The sequence below is a fragment of the Trypanosoma brucei genome, chromosome 8 (genome assembly GCF_000002445.2).
Source record: "Trypanosoma brucei brucei TREU927 chromosome 8, complete sequence".
Taxonomy (NCBI): Eukaryota; Euglenozoa; class Kinetoplastea; order Trypanosomatida; family Trypanosomatidae; genus Trypanosoma; species Trypanosoma brucei.
The window spans coordinates 700,250-725,587 of record NC_007281.1 but is presented as its reverse complement, the minus strand read 5'-3'; the positions used below and the strand labels follow the sequence as shown (position 1 = coordinate 725,587).

Genomic DNA, 25,338 nt, shown 5'->3' with positions numbered 1-25,338 from the left:
TACAAAGGGCAATAAACTGCTGGCTGGTCATCCCCTCCTCTAGGTTCATCGTTGTTGTTTAGGTTCGAGCAAACGTGATGCATTCTCTGTTGAAACACCACGACCACAACTGTCCCGCTACATAATTGATTCGCTTGCAGATATGAACCTTTGGAGGACCACGCACATGCGGCGACACAACGAGCGGCACTCCCTCGACGCGGTTTGGCCGTTCGGGAAATGTGACCCACCCGCGGCACTCCACGAGAGGATCTCTGATGAAATATTGTCCATCCACGCACTCTAGCGGGAACTCCGCTGCGTAAGGCCGCCCATCCCAATCATGGAAGAATCGATTCTGATCGGCCACGCCGACAAGTGCATCAGTCACGTGTGTGATAACACCTACATGGCCGAAAATATTTTCCCTTGTGCCCGGATACACGATTAGGGCATCCGCCACTGGTGGTTCCGGTGAACCCTGCGATACGAATTTACAGGGAACAACTTCCCCCGTCTCTGCATCACACACCTCGCGCATGTGAATGAGATGTGCAGCGAAATCATACTGCGGGAGGGCTAGGCCCTTGCGTAACAGTAACCAACGTCGGGCAAATTCTACACACTGCCACTTGTATCCCATAAAGAAATTGTCGGCGTAGTGACCTTGGTAAGTAAAAGTTGTATCTGTACCATTGCTGTAGGCGGGTATACAACCCGGGGCATAACCACACACACCATGCAGTGGAACAACCTGCTTTGGGACTCGCTTAACCACCTCCCGCACAACCATAAACTGCCCGCGAACAAACGTATCGTACAGTGGACGCGAGTTGGGGAGGCCGGAAAGGTGTGGAGCCTATTTTTTGTATCACTGCTGCCCTCAGTAGCAGCAGGAAGGACAAATACTGGGTGCTTCGCCACAGTTAAAGGTACAATACGGAGCAACACGAAAGGAGAAAAAAGGAATAGTCATCTGTTCATACCCGTGAATGCAACAGACACACAGCAAGCGTGCATATGCAGTGTAAAGAATAAAACAAACGTGTACAAAGTGTTGTTGAGGTGGGAATTCCCCACTAGCAAAGAGTGGGCTCAAACAACGGGGCCTCTGGAGTGTAGGAAATGCATGTGTAAATGAAATGAGAGGCGCCCAAAGAGTGATCGAACTGTTCCTGTCATGCTGGTCCGCAGCAAGAAAGCGCTTTACGGAGAAGAACGAGTCTGGAGGTTTGAAAAAAAAAATCCTCGCAATTAAGACGACAGCAAGCACACACTACCTACACAGAACACACCCGCTGGCTTCGGGGGTACACCCCCTCTCCCCCCCCCAAAGAACTCCAAAGCGTTTAATGCCGTTCCAACCTGTCGTTCTCTTCCTTCAGGGCGATTACAGCTTCTTCAATGCTACATGGCGGTGCTCTCGCATACCGTTCCTCATCGACAGAAGGCAGCCACTGCCGCAGATCCGCTTCGTGGCGGTGTACCAGCATGAAATCGCGGCAGGGGTTCTTCACCATGTACCCATGCCGTTGTAGTTCGTGCAACACAACATTTTCCGCCTTGTAACAGTTCTGCGGATGTTTCACGCTTCTTAGCAATGAGTCTTCCAACGGCGGTCGTACAACAAAAGCATCGTGGGACCCCCTGTAGTTATCTTGCAGTGGTGCGTCCATAAAATTTTCGCTCTCATATCGCGTTAACGCCAAGGCCACACGCGGTACCCCCTGGTCAAAGAGCCTTGCCAGATCCCGCACAGACGCACCGTGCTGAGATATGTAAACGTCAGCATTGCATACCATCGCCAATCGCCCTCGGAGAAGCTTATTGGCGTGTTCAAATAAGTCCGCGTACGTTGGCTGCCCTTTCTGCCACAGTATCGGCACGATTTTCTGCCGCAACCGCCCGTCGGGAAACGAATTATTGTTCTCCATAATATGTGTTCGGAAGTGGTTGTATGCGTCGCTTCCCTCGATAAGAAGATGCAGGGAGTCCACCTCTCTGTGAGTGACATTCTGCCTGATGCATTCCAAGTACTCACGCTGCCGTGCCTCGGCATTTCGTAGGGAAGCCTCACCAAGAAAAATGCTCCCGGGAATGCGCTTCACCAGGAAGTAGCTTGTGACGATATTCATATTATAGTGTACAATTTGTTTGTATGTGTATGTGTGTGATGTTTGTGTTTACCCCTGTACTAGATCTCCTTCGACGGTGCTGTTCTTCTCTTGCCCTTGCAACCATGTATGTGTGTGTTCGTGTTTAAAAGTCACCAAACAACCGTAGCCAGAGCTTAAGTGAAGACGGATTGGTGGCTACGCACCCTCTTCCACCTGCCGTAAGGCCCACTCAGGCAAACAATGTAAGGAGGGCGAAGTACGTGCAAACTGACAAAGTGGATATAAGTTGCGTCACTTTAGTAAAAAATTTTACCCATGGTTAATCAAATACTTTCCATACCTTAAATGCCACCAGCTATTAAAAATAGAAGTCTGTAGGAACAGCTATGCACATATACGTGCATTCCACTCCCGTCATGCCGAGCGTGCGCGCATCTGTTACACACGCAAAGTAGTTTATCAAAACAATCTCGCATCAGATTTCCCAATAACAAAAAAAAAAAGAATAACAATGAAACCGTTAGGTAGCGACCGTAGACGCACGTGGAGTGTTTTCCGCACTGAGGTTTCTCTTTGTATGAGCAACAACAAAAGGAGTATATGTATATAAATATATATATATTTGCGCAGCACCACTAGCTTCTGATGCACTCGCGTGCCGAAGTGAGAACAGGTCGCCTTCACATATTTCCACCAGTTATAGGCCCACATTATGAAGGGAAGGAGGAGAGACGGTGCTCGCGTTCACACGCTGTAGGCAATGCCACGTAGTTAATGCCTCATTGCAAAGCTGAAGCGTCCGAACGCTTTCCAATGCGTTAAGGCACGTTGTGTAGTGCAACACTTCTGATTCACGTAACCGCTGCACCATCGCATCCGTCCGCATCCCTAAGTCTTTTCCTCCGCTTTTAGTGGTCAGAGAACATTGTCGGTACTTCATGAGCTCGTGGCACTATCGCTCCACTAATCGGAGAAAAAAACTGCAAAAGGAAGGAGGAAAGAAGGGCCTTGAAAACGCGGCACAACACAAATACAGGCAAAAAAACGAGGGGGGAATAAAGCGTGGTTCCTTCATCGAATAAGCCTTATCTCCAAACAGGTACTGAACCCATTGTGAAGCACCGTACTGGTGCGCCAGTCCATCCGGTTGAATGTACATCCACGCTGTTAAAAAAAAAAAAGGCGCTTGAAGAAGGTAAATGTACAAACTAGGATCCTTCAAGAAAGATTTCGCTAAGGTGTAAACATGCCATCGTCAGGTCCCTTCCACTGCATATATATATATTTCATCACTGAGCAAAGGCCATCACGTCTTTTTCAAGTACCTGCGACCAAAAGAGAATTCAAAATGGAACCACCAACGAAAACGAAGTAAAGGCCCTAGTGTTGGGGTGGCTGATATACGTGGTTGGGGCGCTGTTCCCCATCTGTATGCCCGTCTCAATATAAATCATTACAGCCTACAACTCTCCTCCGCCACTGATCCTCATCAGCTACTTCTATTCTTCCCTCTTTACGACACACTTGGGTGTATTCTTCTTTTGCTGGTTATCACTTCGTCGCCTTCTTTTTTTTGGCTCTATGCTTACTCCGTGACACGCTTCGTTTCTCTTGGGCACTTTTCACCCGCTGTGGTTGGCTGATTTCCTGCTTTGCAGGTTTTGGCCGTGTGGTGGTCCCGTCTCGACAGTACGACATTATCTTATCCTCGGGAATACATGTCTTCGCTGACTTGTGCTTTGACAAATAGGCACAGAGTCCACGGAACTCCTTCTGCATGTCATTTACCTTCACTTCGCACCATTGTTCCCACTGCATGGCCCTTGCCCCACTGCTTTCCTCAATCACATTCATTGCCTTTACCGTGAGTGCCACAACCATAGCCCGCCACCATGCGTCAAAGCAGAGGGGAGCGTGTCCCACCTCATTTTCCATCGCGAGAGAGGTATTTTTCAACACGTCTGTTGGATCAGCGGGGGCCCTCACCTTCGCAATGAGCCGGCGGAGCACATGCGATGGATGCCTGGCGCCTGTGGTGGCAAGCGACCGCCTTTCCAACAGAATTTGTGCTGTGTTCTGCCATAACTTGGCCCGTGCCATATCCGGTGTCTCACTGGTAGAATTAGACCTGTCGGCCGAACCCGGTCGCGCCTTAAAGGGAAGAGCCGCCACCGCCGTTACGAGCTGATTCGTGTCCATTAAAACCGTATTGTTCTTACCCGACACTAGGGAGGACATCATGGAAAGCAGTGTTTCGTCGTTTAGGGGCGTCATGAGAGCGTTGTAGAGTGCGCGGCTGTTGCGGAGAACGTTTTCTGCCACTTGTACGGCCATGTACGGGTGTGTTAGCACTCCGATGAGACACGCCAGGTAGGGTGATGACTTGAATCGCCCAACAAGTGTACCGGAGAGACACGCGTTCCGCACTAAGTAATGCTGCCCAGACATAAGCGAATAAATGTTACTGATACATGCCGCTGACGTTGAAGGAGACACTGTGAACTCGGAAACAACGATCTTCGTTGAGATATCATATGAGGCGCGGTCGCAAAAGATGTTCAAAATCTGTGACGGCGACATATCTACATCGTCATCGTGCACCTCTCCCCAGTCTAAACTATTACTATTCAGGTCAAGGAACGCATTGAGGGTATCTAGCGCAGTGAATTTCTCGCTCCATGTCTCTCGTACCCGGTCGATGGAGCTGCTCATGTCCCCAGTGATCACTTTGGTCAGCGTCATTTTACTAAAGGACGTAGAAGCCGCCGCTCGGCGTTTGTTAGGCTTTTCATCCTCCGCCGTGGTGTCTCTTGTTAACCGGTTGAGGGAACCTGTACAAGCATTGTAAATCCCGGTAATCCTGGACGGGAGCCTCAGAGTGTTGCACCGCCACGCGTGTGCAACGTCATCGAAGGCTTGGAGTTTCTTTTCTGCCACAGGCTTCCTCGTCCCACAACTTGGAAATTGCGAGACATCCCTTGCAGCAGGTCCTGGACGACACCTACTGGCGAACGGGGCATTTACAATTATCTTTAGGTAACGCGTGAAGGCGTTAACGTTTGACCGAAGGTGATGAGGTGCATCTTCGGGGAGATAACCAAAGGCGACGGCGTTGTTAAGTGCTGGCAAAATCCAACAGTCAAAAAGGATAAATTTCGCCAATCTATGGCATCCCACATTGTGGATAAGCGTGTCCTCCGCGACTCCTTGCCCCTTTCCCTGGGGTCCAAGTGCTAACCCGCCAGTTACGCGCCTTTGACGCATTTCTGCCAAATACTTCTTCACACGCACCGCGGGTGGTTCATGCGAATACTCCATGGGTGTCCGTTGATTAAGAAGATGTAAATGAATAGTCGAGCAATAGTCCGTTAACATGACAGATATTGCCTGCGGAAGGCGCGTTATGGCACGCTTTCCATGCAACGAACTAAAGAACTCCCCCATAACATATCCTATGTCCTGGCATATTAGTTGCTCAAGCTTCTCCAATTTTCCCTGCAGCGTCGAATCCCAGTCCCCTGAAGATGTTGAGAGGCCGCTATCTTGCACAGACGAAGAGTATGCGGCGAAGCGCTTGGCACCCCAGCTCAGAAAAGACGAGTTTTTCTTTCGGGCGGAAAGCCCTTGATTGATGTTGAAGTCGGAGTCGTTCAGGTACAGTAGGACACTCTCCCGACGAAGGATGTTGAAAAGTCGATTCAGCAGTTCCTTTAACCAGGTTGCGCCGTGAAGCCGTATATACGTCGTTACAAAGGTTAGTGACACTCTAAATATTGCCACCCCTGCCTCATTGTTCGGGGCAGCCGCGGGCGTTGCTTGAATCGCGGCTCGACGTTCACCTTCTTTTTTCTTTGAATTTTTTCTCGTACTCTGTGCCGCAAGAGGAGAAAAGTAGGGATCATCCACTGGCGCATTCAAGTTAAAGGTCATGTTTGTCTCGAAACGTACAATGGCCTCCACAACAGACGCAGTGGCCTCGAAGTCCTGTGCCCGTTGTTGGGCGCCAGCTCCGTCACGCCTCGTGGGGCTACCCGTGTCAGCTGCAGGGGATGTTGGGGCACCTCGGCCGCGCTCTCCAGATGTGGGCCCCCCCGCAGTGGCAGTCGGTGAGCTTGGAGCTTTCGCGTCCCATGTGATTCGTCCCTGAGTCACCTTCTCCGTAACTGTACTGTTGGCAGTTGGAGCATCCACAAACCAATAAACCAGTTCGAAGAGTTGCTCGAAACTAGACTCATTTAGGTGCTGTAAAGGTATTGAGGCAATGCAGCTATTGATGTCCATTCGATACATATTTTCTTCGTCCTCCGTGGGCGCTTGGCGGTCCCTGACCCCGTCATCACCATCGACACTGCATTCAGCGATCCCTAACCCCCTTGCTACTTCGTTCAGGGGGGAAGGCTGCGGTCGTCGTCGGCGCAGGGAGGAGGTCTCATCATCGCGCACGATGCTCACACTGACACTTGCAACACTTTCCGCCGTAGTGGTGCCGGCGGGATTAGGGTCGCCATCGAATCCACATTGCCGTCGAAGTGCTTCGGGACTTACGAAACGAGATGCGGTGCAGGCATCAAGAACTATATTTGTTAAAAAACGCAAGACTTGGAGTGCCGCAGACAATGCTGTGCGGGCGGAGCTCTGCTCGTACGCGAGGAGAATGTCCTCCGTCAACTGCTGTATAAGCACCAACGGACACGACTGTGCTCGCACCACGTCGTCTGTCTTGGCACTCCGTCGTCGCCGTACCCGTCTCTCAGCCATAAGTTGGCGGCTTTGCTCATTCATCGCGCATTCCGCCGTGTGAGTATGGGATGTTCGGCAGATTACATCTAACAGTATGTACAGTGCACATATCTGCGCATGGTTGTAACTGCTGTCGTGGATGAGAAAAAAGCTGAATGGCGCCAAACGCCACGTTTGTCTAAATTCAAAGGTCTCTCGCCAAGTGTGGTACTGACTAAATATTGGAAGCCCAATAGTGTTGGAGGTGCCACTAAGTACCTCTCCCCCCTTTGATGTCGAGACTTGTGATGCCACCCTTTGTAGTACTTCAGGGGGCGAAATAACAGCAAAGAAGGGTGAAAACTTCTCTAGTGTTTGCATCAGTTTTTCATCTTCACTGGATTCCGGTTTTGTTTCATGCACGTAACTGAACGGAAGTTCTGCAGGAGGCTCCTGTGCCTTCTTTTTTTCACTGGCGCTCGATCTTGTGGTCACATCGCTGTGAGCGTCAGGTTTTTTTGTGACGATTTCAAGTAGCTTCTTTTGCACATTTGCGGCAATGCGTCCGTGCTCCTTGACCTCACGCTCAAACCACATCATTATGCGGTCATCCATCAACAGCTGCCACGTCTCGCGCTGCAGTCGAACGAGATCATTGGACTTCAAAATTGAATCTTCCGGTTTTGTGTTCCGACTTTCTCTAGCTGGAATTAGTGAGTCAGCTGCAGTAAATTCTGAGACTGTAGGCAGCCGAGTGGGGAAGCTCCGCGACCCGTTCTGTGGTAAGAATGTGAACATTTCTGACATGGTTGATGATTGTGAATCACTATCACCGGAGCTGAGGAACGCGAACATATCCGTCGTGAAAAGTTGGTTGTCATATGTGCTCGCTTCCTTGTAGAGTGACTCCCCATCTGAATCTCCGTTGTGTGTTCCTGAAAACTCAGCCATACGGCCGTCGTCGCTCGCATCCATATAATCCGACGTCTGTAACATCCTGCTGGTGATGTCGCCACCGCCCAGCTTGCGACTATTCTCGTCTCCCTGACCTGTGGTACTTTTCCACACCTCCTGCTCCCTCTTACGCCGCCATTCTACAGTACATGGGTCGATTCGGTACTCGTGTTTCGGCATCGGCGGCCCGTACGTACACGAGCCGTACTTCTTGAGGTACAAATTACGCCACTGGTACTCATTGAGCGCTGGGAGGTTGAACCGAAGCGTTGCCATTTCCCCTTTCTTTTCTACAACGGTCAACCCCGGATGCGGGTTCGTCAAAAGTGGTACGTATTGAAACTGCTTCCTCCTTTGTGGATGATGACGATGACAATGATAACAGTAACCGATGAAGGAGCGAGGTAATAGAGGTAAGGGGGAAGAAAAAAAAAAAGAACAGCGAGCAAGCAAAAAACGCAAAATTGAAAACATACGTGCCAGTCGTATCCAGTGTTTGATCCACACACAAGGGAGAAGGATGAATAGTCTGCGCAGAACAAGGAAGACAGTGAGACACCAAAAGTAAAGATGTGAATAAGCAAATTGAAGTCAAGCGATGCGTGTAAACTCCAGCAATCCTCTCCCTTGTAGAGGCGGTGCTCGCGGAATAGACGACGCACGCAAGCACAAACGCACACGCAGCTTTTTCCCACTTCTTTTTTTTTGTCGTATTCCCGAACTAAGTGTAACTGGATAAAGCAAACAATGATCAAGTTCAAAGTGGCCGCGGGCCCTATGAACAATGGTAGCACCAACAGTCGTATTAATGCCCACGCACGCGTACAGATAACCACAAGCTTTGCGTCGCAAGCTTTAACGGCAGTGGTACCGACGAGAAAGCAACAACGGAGTAGAAAGAATTTTTAAACCTCTCAGCTCCGTTCCAGTTCCCCTACACCCCCTACTACTGTCTGAACGATTCACCCCTTTTCCGTCCTTCTCATTCCTCTTTTCAAACACAACTTTTCGCATCACACGATGCTCAACAGAGATCTACTTACATGCCTGACACCGCGTAAGGGAAAAAAGAAACTATGAGTGGATATATATCCTTGTGGGAAAAGAAGGAATAAGTGGATGTGTTTCCACGCTCGACACGCACTGCTACACTAGATTATACACCCCACAGACTTCATACATCCCTCTGGTCCTCCTTGTGGTTTGATGAATTAACTATCAACTGCTCTGCAGTCTGCTCTTCTTCCTCTCCCTCCCTCAACTAACTACCTTCAACGTGCGACAGTAGTGAATTGGAACAGAAGTAGCCACGCCAAGCACAGTAGCACGAGCACCATTACCGCAAGCTGCCCAACATCCCTGGTAAAGCGTGCGGGTGTGAGGCCCATGTTGGTCAAGTACTGCACACATAAAATTGGTACATTTGTCGACGATGGCTTTCCCGTTGCGTCTGTCGGAGCGAAGGTACAATCCTGCCCATCAAGTTCATTCACCAATAGAGATTCAAAGGCAAGAAAGAAAGGCGAGGCTGCCTGGAACGGTCGAAGTGCCGCGGGGACTGTTGTTGATTGCACGAGCAAACCCCCAAAAACGAAGTTCCATAGGATGACGACGCTGCTCAAAAGGGCAGCGGAACCAAATGAACCAGTAACAACTCCCACACACATTACAATCAGTGTAATGCAGACTGAAAACAGTGCCACAATGATGATGAACCAGAATAAGTGTATGCCACTGTCCCCCCGAAGCCCCATGGGCACATAGATGAGCGCTGCCATCACCAACGTCGGTAGAACTCGGAGCGGTATGATGTCGACAATTATCTTCGACAGGAGATACGGCAGAGTGGTGTAATACCCGTTTTCGCGCTCCACTGCGAACAGCTTCCGCTCTGTGACCAGATGCTCAAGGCAGCTTAGTGATGCAAATGAAACAACCAACAGAAGAAACGTGACGGACCCCGCACGGTTAAGGGCTCCTGGGAGATCCAGCCCCTCCTCGTGATATAAGATCATCATGAGGGTGCTGACCGATGCCGTAACTGCAGCGTGGCAGACAATCAGATGAGAAGAGGTAAGCAGAGAACGAGCTGCACGCGACGTTAGCAGCCCAACTTGCTGGTACACATTCGCATAATACCTGCGGAAGCCAAAAGTTGTCTTGAGGATGATGTCCCCTCTGATTATGGCTTGCTCTTCGTGACGCATTCCTGATGATGTCTCGTCTCTTGAAAGCATCTGTGCCGTGTTCTCCCTCTGAAGTTCCACGCGTGCCACATCGTCGACAATTTCCTCGAGCTTCATCAGATACTCTGCGTGGTTCGGGTTGTCGGCAAGGCGTGGGATTGTCTGGACGCCTCCCATCACCCGTTGGACGCGTGCCTCAAGTGTCTCCGCAGCACAGCTGGCGGGACCACAATAGATACTCATACCGCGTGAAAGAAGCAAAATTTTATCACAGAGCTCGTAAATTTCCTGTGAAGGTTGATGTATACTGAAAATGACAATGGGCCTGAACGCGAAGTAATGCGGTGCGTATGCCCGCATAGGTGACTCCTTTGCAAGCTGAACGACAGCATCGATGACATGTTTGGCGCTGACAGCATCAAGACCGCTTGTTGGTTCGTCAAGGAAGAGGATACGCGGGTTGGCTAATAGCTCTACGGCAATTGAGACTCGCCGCTTCTCTCCTCCGCTAACACCACGCAGCTTGGTTCCATCACCAATGACTGTGTCCTTACAACGAGTCAATCTCAACGCTTCAATCATACGGTCTACAATCCCGTTGATACTTTCGCTGGAGAACGCCTGAGGTAGCTTCAACCGGGCGGCGTACTTGATGGTTTCGTATACTGTCAGGGCTGGAATCAGCGTATCTTCCTGGGAGACGTAACCAATGATGTTACGATACTGTTCCGTAACCTCATTGGAGGCACCGACTAGCGGGGTGTTGTTTATTGTCATCTCTCCAAAGACACGTCCTTGCTTCCTCCGTGCCGACAGAAGGTCTAGCAAGCTCGTTTTCCCAGCTCCTGAGGGGCCAATGATTGCAAGCACATCTCCTGACCTCACAGAGAAGTTTACTTGCTGCAGTATATGTTGTGATGCATCGTTATTGTTGCTGGAAAAGCAAGAGGACTCAAGCTTGTAGTCCAAATCAGTCAGTTGTAGTTTGAGGGGAGACTTTGTCACCCCACGGATGAAATCCTTCTTGTCATGTCGGTTAGTGTTGCTGGTGAAGTGCCTCTCGGATTCACTTAAGCTGGGCATATCACCACTACAACTTCTCTGCGCTGATCCACCGGCTTCGCCGATGGACATTGCGCTTCGTGCTGTAGTCAAGCCCCCTGCACCTCCCTCGTGCCGCCGCTGCCGTTGCGTTGCAACCCCCCACCCCTGGCCGTTGCAACGCGTTTCTGGCACACCTTCTTCTCCTTCTTGAGTCCACAACTCTGGGAGTCCAAACCTATCAACGAATTCGGCCTTTCTTTTCTGCGTCCTCCTAAGGACCCACAAAACATGCAAACCAAACAGCACCAACAACACCAAAAAACCGAGGGCAATGAAAGTGAGTAGTGCCCGTTGTGCCTTATCATCTGCCGGTACCGGCAGCGACGGTCCGTTGGGAAACTTCCTTTTATTTGTGCACTCACTGGCTGTGCAGTTTAAGTCAATAATGATTTTAACGTCCTTTAGCGTCAGCCTGCACGTCTTATCCTGCAAGTTACAAACTATCTTGATAGAGTTTTTGATCTGCGGAAGTATAAATTTTTTCATAACCGTTCCTGAGCAAAATGGTCCATACTCCTTCGGTGGATCCTCCGAGCAGTCGCAATGTGTTTTATTACACTCGTACACGGCATTGAGTTCCGGTGTCCCCTGATGCATGTTGAGAACCATCACGAGTATAAAAAGTAATGTCACCGCTACCAACAGGCAAGCTAGCACATACAAAAGCTTCGCCGTTCGTCCGCGACCCACCTTGGGTGAAACGCACTGCAGCATCGCCAGTAGCAGGCACAATGCGACAATGAGCACCCGCCATGCAATGAGGCCCGCCTTCGAGATGATGTTTGAGTTGGTTGGTGTTTTATTTGCCTTGTTCGTTTTGATTTCCTCGAGGTGCATCGTGCACTGTTCCACCGAACAACTAAAAAATGGATCTACATATTCGTGCTTTGGTTCCACCCGGAACAATGTCATCTCGCAGGTACCGGAGTTACTCTCATGAAAGGCGGTGCCATCGGGTGTTGAGCAATTGAGAGTCACGAGGGCCTCGACATCGCGGCCGCCACCCATTTGCTTAATGAAGAATGGCGTGTTAAATGAGCACTCGAACTGCTTGTTTGATCCCCAAATTGCTAGCCTCCTCTCGCACACACTTTGCGGACCTGCGATGGAATCACACGAACCATCTGTCTGGCACATCTCACACTTAAGACCTGAAAATTTGCTTCGCGCGGGACAGGTGCAGTTCGAATCCCCATTCGTCGGGGGCACACCTCCGTTGAAGCACTCAGTGGAGCTACCGGAAAACATATCAACGATACCACGGTGGTGCCCTCCCGTTAAAGGCTCTCCTACGAGTGAGTCATAATATGATACAGTTGGGAAATCAAGAACCTCTTGGAGGGAATGCGATGCCGCTACTTCGTCCTCGACGGAGCTGTACGCGCCTCGAAAGGGACCAAGCTCTCCAAGGAGGGTAAAAGCAACAAGAACAGCATAGGCTTTCAATTCCGAGTGCATATCCTGGCTGCTAATTGAACAAAAATATTTTCTTTAAAAAAATGTATACACCTTGTGACAAGGGCAACAATAAGGGCTATCACGAAAGATGAATACAAAAGAGTTGGATTGAAATAATGATCATAAAGAGAAGAGAACCACAACGAAGCGAAAAAAAGAAAAGGCATCTTATGCGCGACAGGTTACCTATACGGTTTGAATGATGGGAAACAATGATCCATCCCAAAGTTGTTACTTACTGGCTCCGGTGCACACACAGTGGTGAACACAATATTGCCGCTGCCCGAAGAAATGTAAACTCCCCGAAGAGTTAAGGAGAAAGGACAACTGACAAACATCACGCCCATCCGTAACTGCTCTCTTCGTTCTGCAATGCAAGTCACCCTCCACCCCCGGCGGTGTAAAGATGGCTGCAGGCCGTTACCGGCATCCGTTGCTTCTTGGAAAAAACAGCCCATATGATCGTTTCAAGTGAGGTGAGACCGGGGTCACGATTGGGGAAGGTCGAGAGGGAGCGAAAAAAAAAAAAAACGACAAAAAAGAGGTCAGTTTCCCTTTGCCCATGGTATTAGTGTCCTTTCAACATTCATTCTTCAAAACTTAGGATGAGCGCTAAAACAATGATCATTCCACCCCCTACTACCCAGAGATGTTTGAAACCAAGAAAAGTATTAACGGTGAGGATGTGGTAAAACAAAGGGAGCGGGAGGCGTCAAAACTGTTTCCAGAGGGCAGATGCGCCACCCACCCCACCTATGGTTGTGCAAACTGCACTCTCTTCACACGGACCGACGAGAAGCATGTGTCACATCGATTTCTCCTCGACAACGCCGAACATTTTAATTGCAACAATGTGAAAAGAAGTGGAGTCATCCCTACGATCCTCACGACCGCTAAAAAAAAAATAGGCATGTGGTTAACGTTCGCTGTCAATTTATGTACTACCAGGCTGCTCAAACTGCGGTCTGTTGAGCTTACCGGCTACAACTTGCCGAGGAGTAAATTCTTCACACCCACTCAAAACCTCGCGGATTCGGTTGCCGAGAAGCACACCAAACCACACCTCAGCAGTTTGACCACCGGGTGTCATTTACTCCCTTTTTTCGTAGTTCATACACCCCTTAACCAGAGACCGGCTGCAGGTAAAGGATGCTCCCCCTCTTTCCCTCTCTCCTATACAAAATTCAGTGTTTTTTCCCATTTTCTTTAGCAGACGAGAAGGGAACCCAAACCCCCAGTTTTGGTTTACGGCACTAAGTCCCATCAGCGGTTTGTGCGAAAAAATTTTTGTATAGTTGCACTCGTCACTAATATCATACCGACTTCCTTGTCTAGCAGTTCCAGCAGGCCTGTGGAAACCTTTGTGTGTTGGTAGTGGTCGCACGCATTGTCCATAATAAAGATGTAGTGAAAGGTGCGGCCGTTATGGATTGTATAGTCCTCCGACACTGAAGACTTGAAATAATCAGGAGTCACAACACATGGGAAGCGGTCTAGTAAAACCGAAAAAATCGCCATATCAGACGTGACAAAAAGGGATGGGCCATACGACCCACTGAACACATCATCCATCGCCTTGTAGAGTTGTTCAAAGTCCACGGGCCTTTGGGTGCTGCTGTTGAGTGTTACTTCAATGACCTTAGAACGGACACGTGTAACAGCAGCCGCTGTGACCGGGGCTTGAACCGTAATTGTCTGACCGTCGTTAGATGCCACCACCGGATGTGGTTCACCTGCGGGCTGGAAGCAACTTCCTTTTCGTGGTGCTAGGAAGAGCGGAAAACAATTTGAAGGATACGACCGCATCCACTCCCTTGTCGGCAAGTCTTCTAACTTAACTGTCGGTACAATGTATTGTACCATTTGTTTCATTCCTCCCTGTGTCGTTAGACCCTCCAACAGACACGTACATGGCCTGATGAAGAAGGCGACTTCACCAGCGATGCAAAAGTTGGCCTGACCTAACTTAGGGTCGTAAATCCAGTATGCAGGCTGCAAAGCAGCTGTTTTCTGTTCGCTGCTGCCACCACCCAGAGTTTCTACACTCGGCTGCAGCCCAAAAGCGCCTTCCACGAAACGGGTCCATTCCGTTGAAAGGATTTCGTCCTCTTTATATTCAGCGCCGAAAACTGGTAGCAAGTCGTCCACCGGAGTGCCGAGCTCGATGCTGACAAATGTATCGTCGCTGTTGTTTCCTACTGACCACGCGTTCCAAAGCTTACCATACACATCGCGGTACCCTGGGCATCGGAGGGAAACAAGGCGGAGCGTTGACCCATGTGCAACCTCAACCGGGTACTCTTCCTCACCGTTGTCTTTTGCTGAAGCCTTCATTTCCTGGCTCCTGACAAAGCGAGACACGTTGCTCTCCTTGGGTGTCACTGTCCTCACTTCTTGACTGGAGTTGACCAGTCTTTCGAGAAAAAGTGGTCGGAACTCCTGGCCATACTTCACATCGAACTTGTCATTCAAGTACATTCTCAACTTCCTGCTGCTATGTAGACTGCTATCAATAACTCGCTCCCAATAAGCCGAAGAGAAAATGCACTGTTCCCGACTCGACTTGACGACTTCAAGGAAGAACTCCTTTGGCTTACACTCCTTTTCCTTCACTTTCCGCACAACTGCCTTCCAGACAGAGCTCGTTTCATCGGTTGTGTCACTCAAACTTTCCGTGGGAAAAAGAATCAACGTACCAATGTAGTCTTTCTCTTGTTGAGAGGCCCATAGCGTCCGCACAAGCACAAACTGGGGCTCTCGTTCGCTGGTCTGGCCGACGGGATGCCGCGACCAACCCATCACAACAAAACCCCAAGGTTCCTTTGGATGCAATTTCTCGCACAGGTAGCTGAGTGTTGCATGACGTATCTCACGACACGTCCGCCCAAGTGCAAGGATGCTCTGTAAATCCATGTACGCGGAGAACTTCGCATCAACTCTCCCCCCGGCTTCGCGTAGCCTTTGATGCAATAATTTGGTGCACAATATCACGCGTCCCGCTACGGCCGCTTCCCTTTCTTGGTTACCCTCACCTTCCTTCCAATGGAACCCGACAATGTCACCCAACAAACTGCCCGCACCCACGCATTTAACGACATAAGACTGGAGCTCTTCCACCAAGGACTTCGATTTGCTTAGAGTTGTCACCGCTTGTGGAAAGTGGATGTGGTACGAATACTTTAACCTGTTTGTGACCACTGACATTCCTGAGCAGTCTAGAAGAAACATAGACGATTTTGAGGGGAATTTGCCAATAAACCAACTCCAAATGAGGCGCAGAGCACCGTGTGCGTGGACACTGGCACCATCGAAATCGATTGTTACATGCGTATCCTCGGTAACAAGTTCATTTACAAAAGCAATAGATCCAGCTGAAAATGCGGAAAGAATTCTGTTGAATATGGATGGAGTATCAATAGAGGGAACATAACGGTACGAGTAGCACGAACCTGTGGTGAAGTGTGTTGCGAACATTTTGTCTTGGATCCGGTGAAATGGTGTCAATGCGTAGTGGCTCGCCCCCCGAGCATCAAAACGTTTGCGATCCACACATCCAAACATACTAAAGAATTCCTCGTCAATGAGTGATTCACAATCATACTTGAATAACTGGTCAAGTGCTTCTTCATTCGGATGAAGGTACGGGCACACTCTCTCGGCGGCACGAAGTGCCTCGACAGTGGAGTTACACAAGTTCTTAACATCCATGATAATATCGGGGATCCACCTGAAAAACCTTCGTAGCTGCTTCCGCACTTCATCAAGCCCCATCCCGCTTTGATACACTGCTCCCAGAATGCTCTCTACCATGTCTGCTTTAACCTTGTAATGAACCTCGTCATAAACTCTCGAGAGTTCCTCGCTTAGTCCGGGTGGAATGAGTGTGGCTAGTACTTCGTTGCAGCACAGTTTGGTATTAACATCCTTGTGCCAGGGCTCCCCCAGAAGAAAGCTGTCTGATACCACTATAAAATCCATTATGGCATCGCCGATAAATTCCAATATTTCATAGTTCTGTTCCTTATCCTCACACTCCCGTGTAGTTGCCCACTTGAGAAGTGTTTTGTCAGGCATGTGAGTAAGTCCCAGCTCTCCTGCTATACACTCCACGAACTCAGCACTCCAGTTGCGCGGTTTGCGCACCTCATATGTTTCCTCCTGGTCATTCTCTCCGGTACGCCAACGAGAGTACTTCAACCCCCGTTCCTGTATCCATGTCTTAAATGCTGCAATGCCCTTGGAGCGGTTTTGGATCTGAGCACCATGAAGATTGTACTTGGGAAAGGCTACGAAAGTGGCGTACGTGTTTGTATTTTCGAAAAGCTCTATCTTTCTCTTCTCCTCATCCAGAAGCATCTCCATATAGTCTGCAGTCGGTACGCTGGGCTGCTCTGCCTGGTCCATCACCACACAATCGTGTGCTCCAACCGAAGTCGTCCCTTTGTCATCACTGCTAGTAGCACCGGTTGAGGTATGGTGGGCGGGCAGCCTGTGGCGTGGAGACAGGTTCTCCTCACCATCTTTGCTGTCACCGGAGTTTTGTGTATCTGCTGACAGTAGCCAGGTTTTGTAGACGATTAGAAGTTCCTCATCTTCAGGGGTCTGTCGATCCTTTGTGTCAATCATGCCTTCGGTCGCTACATCCTCGGCATTCGTACACAACACCGCTACCTTTCCAGTGAAGTAATTTTCCGGAATAACCAAAGTGCTCCTCTGGTGGTCATCATCTCTATTATGCTCTGTAAAAACGACCCATTGTGGCGGAACAGCGCCAATGCCCTTTAATTCCCTCACTAGCATCCTATCGTCATTTAAGGCATCGTGAAGACGAAACTCCGCAAAGTACAGCGGCTTCCGCGACGACAATATTTCGTCATACTGTTCCTCTAACGGTTTTTTTAGGCGATACCACTGAAAAGCGTGAAGGCTTTCGGTCGAATGGATAGTGACATGCGGTATGCTGTCATGTAGCGAATAACCTTTGTCTTTGCTCACCAACTTCATCCTTTTTCCATCAATGCGCATCCATCCAGTGGAGGGTCGACCACCAGGATCACGGATGGTGCTGAACGAGTCAAATACACTCTTCATCAGCAGATTGCGCCCCTCGTGACCGTAAAGAGCACGCGCGCACTGTAGCCCCTCGAACTCACTTCCCTCTACGTCACAGGTTCCTACCTGGAATCGCCCCAGGAGATCGTGCCTTTTCACAAGCTCACATATCCAATCGCGCCCAGGTGGCTGCTGCCTGTTTGACCTGGTTACTTGGGCTTCAAGCAGCTGTTGAACTTCGCTGATCGGTATCCAACCGGCGCTTTGCTTTATCGACTGAAGCGTGTTGTCGTCAAACTCATCTCTGTACCTGTCACTGAGGCGCAGCAGGAAACGCAAATTATGCATCCACATCTTGAGGTGCTCAGGTTCGAAAGTTACGGTCCTTGGCTTTTTGACCTCTGTGTTAGCTATAGTTTTCTTCGCTTCCTCCATGACAATATGATAAAACTCACTCAGCACCTTTCCCTTCTCGCACCGCGACAGCTCCCCGCCATACAACACCTCCACGGTGTATCGTTCACACCCACCCCATCCACAAGGGCCCGACTCCACGACTCTCTTAACAACTACACCCCGTTTCTCAAGCTCTCCCCGCAGCATCTCAAGCTTTTCCCCGAGGTTCCGACGAGAAAAAGATGCGCATGGTACGAGGGAGTTTAATACAGCAGGTAGATCGATGGCGTATTGGTTAGCAAGCAGAGTCGCCCTGAACACCGGCAGAAGCAACATGCAGGCAACCCGCACCCCGTGTCCATACAAGGAAAGTGCAAGGAAGCGCGTGAACATTTCACGCTCACCGAAAGTTGGGCCAGTGTATTGCTTCAGTACAGTTCCGAAGGTTTCGTTGGATATAAGGACGCGCGTGGCGTTGGTTAGTTTGTAGGTGTCCCCTACTGGGAAGCTTAGTAATGCATATTGTGAGGCAACCGCCTTAATGATTTTTTCACCGACCAGCGAAAGCATTCCTTTGCACTCCCCAGACTGCGTCAGCGCACTGGCATGCGGCGGGTGGAACCTCAGTATCTGGTTAATATTCTCTTCACCTGTAAGTTGTGTCACTCCTGATAGTGCATCCTTTAGGGTCGTCTTAAGCGGAAGGTCGCAAAGCCACACCGTTAAAACATCTTGGACGGTCAGAGCACCAACTTCATCCATTATTTCCCCTGGCAAAGGCGGTATGAGGACTCGCGACACACTGCGATTCTTTCCGTGACTACTTTTCCGTGCATCCTTGTATATAGAAGGGAAACGAAGAGGAAAGGCATATTATTGTTGCTATTATAATTGGCGATACTGGAACATCATTAAAGAAGAGTCTGTCAAACAGGCGGAGGTTAAACAGGGGTAATAGGACAGACAGCGTGCAGACATGACGACAGATATGGTGGTGGGGGAACATATATCACTGCCAGCTGGGGAAGGAGTGAAAGCGAAATAGCCAAAGCGAACTCAAAGGCACAGGGGCTTCAGAATCATTACGGGTTTTGTTGCGACCCTAACACGTCCGGGCTCCGACTCGATTACTTTTTAGAAGGGCAAAAAAACTTGCCGTACCAACGGTGAAAGCTCCCCACCAATGCTCCAGCTTACTTGATGGTGGCCTTCACGTCCTTCCACGTCCATGGCCTGTGCGCTGTTTGTAAAGTGAAAGTAAGGTTGCATCGATATAATTGTCTTCCTCCAGTACTTAACCCCTTCTTCAGACAGTGCGTCCTTGTACTCACGTTCTTCTTCCGAGAAAAGTGTTATCATTTCACGTAACGCCCATCTGTAGGCGTCGCGTTCTGCTTCAGGGGTCTGCACCCTTTCTTGTAGAAACAGCAGCCACTCCAAGCACTCTTCCCAATCGGCGAATTGTCGTCTCCGCTGCCACCTGCTAATGCACACGCATAACTCATCGAAAGTTCCGACCGCTCCACATGCCGCAGTGGATGTGGATTCAGTTTCCACCCCATTTGACTGCCTTGCTTGCTGCAGGATGGCGTCGACGCGTTTAAGCATGTCGGGCTTCGAAAGTGCTTCCCCAATCGCACCACGGTCGAACAGGAAGAGGCAGCGCCGCCGTAACCTATAGAAGGGGTCAGTCATTGTCCTGGGCACAAGCACCTGAGAGCCTCAACACTGCGTCAGGTGGCAAGAGAAGTAGTTAAGAGGTCCATTTTCATAACGGTGGTACACCGTTTAAGTTGACAGATGATTATGTTCCAACTAAGTAAGAGGAAGGAAGCAAGGATCAAATTATACAGAAACACCAACAAAGGGCTCCATCCACACCCGCACTTGGCCTCTAATCAAGGAATGATAGGATGGGGCTCGCTGAAAGAACTCTTACCGCCTCTCCAGGAATCCCCCTCCCCCATCAATAATGAGTAAATGAACCAAATGTGTGGTCGTAAATCTCTCCCCTTGTTCCTTCTATGGAACCTACTCGATTTGTAGCCTTCGTTTTAGCTGCTCAACCTAAGCCAGAACTCCGTGTCCACGGTATCTCTACAGTCACTGTCGTATTCATCCTCCACAGAAGATTCACAGTCCCCCTCCCCGTGGCCACCAGTGTCGCTATCCTCACACGTGGGCTCAAGTTCATTCCCACTGGGGGGTGCTAGTTGGTGACACCTTTGCTGCTCCTCAGCGGTACCGGTGCACGGAAGACTCCCCATTCCCAAATAGTCAACGGCAACAGGGTCGGTTGGGCGGGCACCAAATGGTTCAAACGACCCAGTAAGTAGGGGCGTTAAAATGTCAACCGTGAACCCCTCACACATCTGTTGGTGTTTCTCTTCCAACTCTCTCGAGAGAAGAAGCAGTCCCTCGCGGTTTTGCGCATCAATCATCGCCCACTCGTAGTAAATGGCTGCGCACAAAAGATGGCAGCGCTTAACGTTTGATGCGACCAGCAACAGCAGGGCTCCCATATCGGGCGCCGGGCAGAGCGTCGAACTCAGGGCGATGAAATGCACAAGATTAACCGCTCCAACGGGCGTGCGGACTCCTTGTGAAACGTCAAGCAAACGGGCAAGTTCCAACACCTCCGCCATTGGCGTCAGCACGACAGGTGGTTGAAGGCCACGTAGCTCTTGTGTGAGTGCCCCAATAGTGATCAGTGGAGATGCGGCGATGAGATCTACCACCACCTGTGCTTTATTAAGTGCTGGCGCTGTAAGCGAAGCCTGGCGCAACGTCTGCTCCCCATACCGAAGTATACTTCCCACCTGCTCTACGGTTAAACTGACGGAATGGGCGCGCTGTTGCCGCTCCGACCACTGCTCGAACAACTCATACAACACCCCGTACATGACACGTTTATCAGTTTGCACGTCTGGATGTGGGTTTCGTAGCAGCGCGCGGCTCATGCGCCTGGCTATTAATCGAAACTGCTCCGACCACTCAGTGTTGGAGTCGTTGTCCTTGTTGTCATTCATGTTGTTTTCACCGCTGTTCACACTGTGACGTCTAAAGATATCACCTCTTACCGAACCACCGCCGTCGCTGCTTCCTGCCCGAATTGGGGATGTGCCCGCCTCCATTTCCCAACCCCCCTTTGGCGGTTCCGTATGCGTTTCACTATGGGACTGTCCAGAGGCTAGACAAATATGTTCACTTAATGTATATATTCATGCATCATTTCCATTCGTTAACATGATGGATAATGTTATATAAAGTTCAAGGTGAAAGTAGCAGATATTATATTATTGGCATTTCGGAATAAATACAAAAACAAAGAGAAAGGTGCGAGCATTGGGGCATGGCGCCTAGGCCATTCACATAATTTCTTTCATTTTATTCGCTCCGCTCACGCACACCCAGTGGGGTTCACATCAAACACATTAGGACAAAAGCGAAAATCAAACCTCGTGACAAATGAATCCGTCACAATCAACAGCATTGACATGAAGGAAGACAAATGGAGAAACTTGTCAGCGGAAGGCAGGCGTTGTCCATCTCGGCGTAACAATTAACTCTTCCTCTTTTTCAGTCAGCGTCACACGAGTCATACCAAATGGTCTTCAAATTCATGCGCATGCTCGAAGCAATAATCTTATCCTTCCCGCTCCCTTTCTTATTCTTTCCGCGCCACATTCGCATCGGATCAACACACTGAAACTATATCGAATGTAAAACCCCTTCTCCCCACAATGCCTACAGCTGTAACTACAACTTTCACTCCTACAATTGTACACTACTATCTCTGATATAGGTTTGTTCTATTTTTTTTTTTTTAAATCAGAACACACGCGACTTTCCTCTTTCCTGAGCTTCTCCAATTGCGATCACTTCCTCTCCCCTCCACAACAACACTCCGTTGCTCAAGTTGCAACGAAGTATTTTCTACACACACACATATATGTATATGTATATAAATACTTTCTTTTGCTTCATCACTTGCACGGCCACCAAAACTCATCGAATGCGTTGGGGTACGTGTAACGGTAAACAAACGTTTTGCGGTACTTAATTTCACGACCTCGTGAGTCCTTGTAGACCCCAAGCTCCAATTCTACATTACGCCACTCCCGGGCAAATCGCCGCACGCGGTCCACCCGGGTTTCGCCCGGAATCCGCTTCTTCACATGTGCATTTATATCTTCATGTACGGGGTCCCACTGAGGACTGGGTTGCCTCACATATTTTCCACGTGTCGATACCATAAGCGCTGCTCGACTGCTGCAGCGTTCAGATGAACCGACACGTAATGAAGTTGCTGCGGCGAATGGCCGGCAGAACCGGTTCATCAGCCCTTTTTTTCTACGTTTGCTTGGTAACACCCCAACGCACTAATGTGGGTTCCCACACACAAAAAAAATAAAAAAAAATAATAATAAATAACCAACTTTATCTTCACCACTTTATCCGGGGTTTCTTTTTCGTTCCCCTGCTTTCCTGCGTACTATATATATATATATATCTTTTATCTTCATGGTAACATTGGTTCACAGTATCAAAGAGGAATAGACGTAGATAAGCACGCATGGTAAGACGTGAGAGGAATGCATGGGCGGAAACGGCTCAGTGTGAGGGAAAAGTTGGTGATAGCCATGTATAACTTTCCATCAACTCGTACACCCCAAACCATTGTAGTTTGTCGATCGCGAATAAGCCCACAGCACACAGAACTTTTAACCACCAAAGAAAAAAAATTATGTTGTGTGGAAGCCCCTTGTCAGTTAGTCCGATACCTTCGCTAGCATATAATAAGAACAATCACTCCTCCTCCTCCTCCTCCTCCTCCTCCATCTTTTTCCTTTGCGAGTTACTTCGACGCCTTCAGTCAATGCAGGCACCGCCAACAAAACAACAACAACAAAAGACAAAAAAAAAAAAACACTGCCTGAGGAGCCGTTACCTGGTTTGTACCGGCCTTCAGTGGATACTTAACTCATTCCGTCTTAATACCCGCCTCAATATTAAAGGCAGTTGTCACAACTTCCAGTCAGAAAAGTAAAAACGAAAACTATCAGGTGTGTGCGTGTGTATGGGGGGGGGGCAAATGATACGATAAACACTTCACTGTAAGATACAAAAAAAGAAAAAGAAAGAGGGAGGGAGTGGGGCGGGGATTCGCGTGCGGAAGTGGACCATCCAAGGGAGAAAAAACGCATCAACACTATCATATTCCTGCATACACTAATCAAACTCACCATCTGCGTACCCGTCCCATGTGCCCCCCTTGCCTTTATTATGTTTTGTCCTGTGCTTCTGAAGGCGCCGGTCATTTTTGTAGTCCTCACGCTGAAGACCCTCCGCCGGATCTTTGGCCACCAGCTTCTCTTTGCGGTTTTGACTGCCACCACTCTTCCGCCTGCCCCTGCGATCCACTGAGTTGGGCCCACTACCGCTTCCTTCTTCCACACGGACAAAACCTTTTGCTACACGCCGTGCGACAGTTTCCTCCTGCGTAAGTTCCAGGCTTTCCATCGCCTCTCCACTTAGCAGTTCATTCGCCGGCTCCACCTGAAATCGCACCTTTGCTTCATTGATATCATTGTTACGCGAGCCCATCCCCTGAAAGGTGCGAGCGAGCCAAAGCGGATACTCTTCCCGATACAACTTCTTCCAGTTCTTTCGCCCGGAGGCGCGCGGTAGGGAGAAATGAAGTGTACGTTTCCCGATATCAAGGTCTTCATCTCCCCATACGAGTCGGTGGTATTGCACGTTCCAATACCTCTGCATAAGGCGTGTGCCAGTGGAACTGTCACGTATCACCTTATGAACATCACGTGATAAGGTCTCAAGGTCACACACTGTTCGTGGGGAGCTGAAAGATGCGATGATTTCCCACGCGAAGAGCCAATCCTGAAGCATAACCGCATGCCGCTCAGCAGAGCTCATGGTGTTACTTAAGGCAGTGAGTAACTGCTCAAAATAAAGATTGTGAAGACCGACAAAAGTGGCACCAGCGACAAATAACTAAAACACTCTATCTTAATTGTGTGGTGCTATCCACTTTGCCCTGTTCCAGATGAGCTTCACCTCAAAACTGCTCTTTCTATGTATATATACTTCTTTACTTACCCCTGCAACCGTATTCGTTATCAGACAGACCTGTTCTCTTTTTTTTTCTGAAGAAAAATACAGGAGGGTAAATCTCCCGCCGGGACTCTTCCCTTTTCGTGCTGCTTTCTCCGAAGGTGAAGAAGTTTGCCAACTAATACGACTAAAATAGCACCAAATGAATTATATTAATTGTTGGCTGCAAACAAAGAACAATAAGGGGAGATATTTCCCCGCGGCAAAAAAATGTGTAAAGACCGTCCACAGGCGCACAGATGCACCACAAGGGAGGGGGAGAAAAGCTGTCTCCTCCACACTTTTTGTTAATTTAACTTATCCTTATTTTCTTACTGTTGATCAATTATTTTTTTTAAATTATTAATTTCTCCCTTATGTATTTGTAAATGTATGAATCAAAAGAAAAATAATAATTGGTACAGCCAGTGTAGTGGACTACTGAATGGCTCAATGCTTAACGTTCCTTCAACGCGACAAAGCCATGTCACACCCGCATGGGGAAAAAGAAAAGGGAGAAAAAAGAAAAGAAAAAGACGGAGAGAAACGAAAAACATATGAAACGTACCGGAGACACATGCGTAATAAGAATATTTGAGCTTCATTACTCCATGAAAGTCTAACAACATGGAAGAGAGGAGGAGGGTAAGGGACTGATGCAAATGACGGCAACGTCGCTCCCCTCAGTTTAAAGAAACGTAATATTTTGAATGAATAGCAAGAACTGTCCCACAATTCAACCAACACAGGAACAGGGAGTTGCACATTTTTATTGTTTTGTCTTTTTTTGGAAAGAGAATGGAAAAGAAGGGGCACAAAGGTGCCATGTCCGTATATAGGAACAAGGATGTTGAATGAAAGCAATGTTATGGGTTGAAGCAAAGACACAAAACACATCGCATCATTCAAAAGAGGGAAAGAGAGAGGAGAGGGGGAGAAGCACAAACACACAAAAATAAGATCAACAGCGCCAACAAAATAACGAAAAAAAACAAAAAGAAAGAAACTGGTGCGGGGCAAACGCATTTGGTAGAAGCCAAAGTATGCAAATGTGATCGTGCAGGAAATGATAAAAAGAGACATTTTGTGGGCGAACGGGAGATACTGGTTTCAGGAGAAGGCCACTGCGGCACGATTACACGCCCAGCCCCCAGGTTTAAGTCGCTTTTTTTTTTTTGTCCCCCCCCCTCGCATCGTCCACACAAACAAACACACAAAAAATGAAAGAAGAAATGTCTCCTTTCTTGGTGTCACCCCGT

The 25,338-nt window shown here is 49.0% G+C and overlaps 10 protein-coding genes across 10 annotated transcripts, besides 6 other annotated features; all 10 read right to left on the bottom strand.

The window, feature by feature from the left end:
- Window positions 1–25,338: part of a sequence feature (sequence corresponds to BAC RPCI93-26A17) that runs on past both edges of the window.
- Tb927.8.2410 (trypanothione synthetase, putative) lies at window positions 59–772 on the bottom strand (the record flags this gene model as incomplete). Its single annotated transcript, XM_841981.1, has 1 exon — window positions 59–772. The coding sequence occupies one exon, from the start codon at window positions 770–772 to the stop codon at window positions 59–61; it is 714 nt and encodes a 237-aa protein (XP_847074.1).
- Window positions 1,329–2,114, bottom strand: Tb927.8.2400 (hypothetical protein, conserved; the record flags this gene model as incomplete). Its single annotated transcript, XM_841980.1, has 1 exon — window positions 1,329–2,114. The coding sequence occupies one exon, from the start codon at window positions 2,112–2,114 to the stop codon at window positions 1,329–1,331; it is 786 nt and encodes a 261-aa protein (XP_847073.1).
- Window positions 2,700–2,720: a sequence feature (AT_rich).
- Window positions 3,648–8,243, bottom strand: Tb927.8.2390 (hypothetical protein, conserved; the record flags this gene model as incomplete). Its single annotated transcript, XM_841979.1, has 1 exon — window positions 3,648–8,243. The coding sequence occupies one exon, from the start codon at window positions 8,241–8,243 to the stop codon at window positions 3,648–3,650; it is 4,596 nt and encodes a 1,531-aa protein (XP_847072.1).
- Tb927.8.2380 (ABC transporter, putative) lies at window positions 9,041–12,517 on the bottom strand (the record flags this gene model as incomplete). Its single annotated transcript, XM_841978.1, has 1 exon — window positions 9,041–12,517. One exon carries the CDS (start codon window positions 12,515–12,517, stop codon window positions 9,041–9,043), a length of 3,477 nt encoding a protein of 1,158 aa, XP_847071.1.
- Tb927.8.2370 (hypothetical protein) lies at window positions 13,781–18,727 on the bottom strand (the record flags this gene model as incomplete). The annotated part of the gene is made up of 1 exon (XM_841977.1): window positions 13,781–18,727. One exon carries the CDS (start codon window positions 18,725–18,727, stop codon window positions 13,781–13,783), a length of 4,947 nt encoding a protein of 1,648 aa, XP_847070.1.
- Window positions 19,100–19,660, bottom strand: Tb927.8.2360 (hypothetical protein, conserved; the record flags this gene model as incomplete). The annotated part of the gene is made up of 1 exon (XM_841976.1): window positions 19,100–19,660. One exon carries the CDS (start codon window positions 19,658–19,660, stop codon window positions 19,100–19,102), a length of 561 nt encoding a protein of 186 aa, XP_847069.1.
- On the bottom strand, window positions 20,020–21,099 carry Tb927.8.2350 (hypothetical protein, conserved; the record flags this gene model as incomplete). Its single annotated transcript, XM_841975.1, has 1 exon — window positions 20,020–21,099. The coding sequence occupies one exon, from the start codon at window positions 21,097–21,099 to the stop codon at window positions 20,020–20,022; it is 1,080 nt and encodes a 359-aa protein (XP_847068.1).
- Window positions 21,952–22,305, bottom strand: Tb927.8.2340 (hypothetical protein, conserved; the record flags this gene model as incomplete). Its single annotated transcript, XM_841974.1, has 1 exon — window positions 21,952–22,305. One exon carries the CDS (start codon window positions 22,303–22,305, stop codon window positions 21,952–21,954), a length of 354 nt encoding a protein of 117 aa, XP_847067.1.
- Window positions 22,369–22,399: a sequence feature (AT_rich).
- Window positions 22,778–22,805: a microsatellite.
- On the bottom strand, window positions 23,198–23,902 carry Tb927.8.2330 (hypothetical protein, conserved; the record flags this gene model as incomplete). The annotated part of the gene is made up of 1 exon (XM_841973.1): window positions 23,198–23,902. The coding sequence occupies one exon, from the start codon at window positions 23,900–23,902 to the stop codon at window positions 23,198–23,200; it is 705 nt and encodes a 234-aa protein (XP_847066.1).
- Window positions 24,424–24,449: a sequence feature (AT_rich).
- On the bottom strand, window positions 24,548–25,162 carry Tb927.8.2320 (hypothetical protein; the record flags this gene model as incomplete). The annotated part of the gene is made up of 1 exon (XM_841972.1): window positions 24,548–25,162. The coding sequence occupies one exon, from the start codon at window positions 25,160–25,162 to the stop codon at window positions 24,548–24,550; it is 615 nt and encodes a 204-aa protein (XP_847065.1).
- Window positions 24,584–24,632: a sequence feature (T-rich).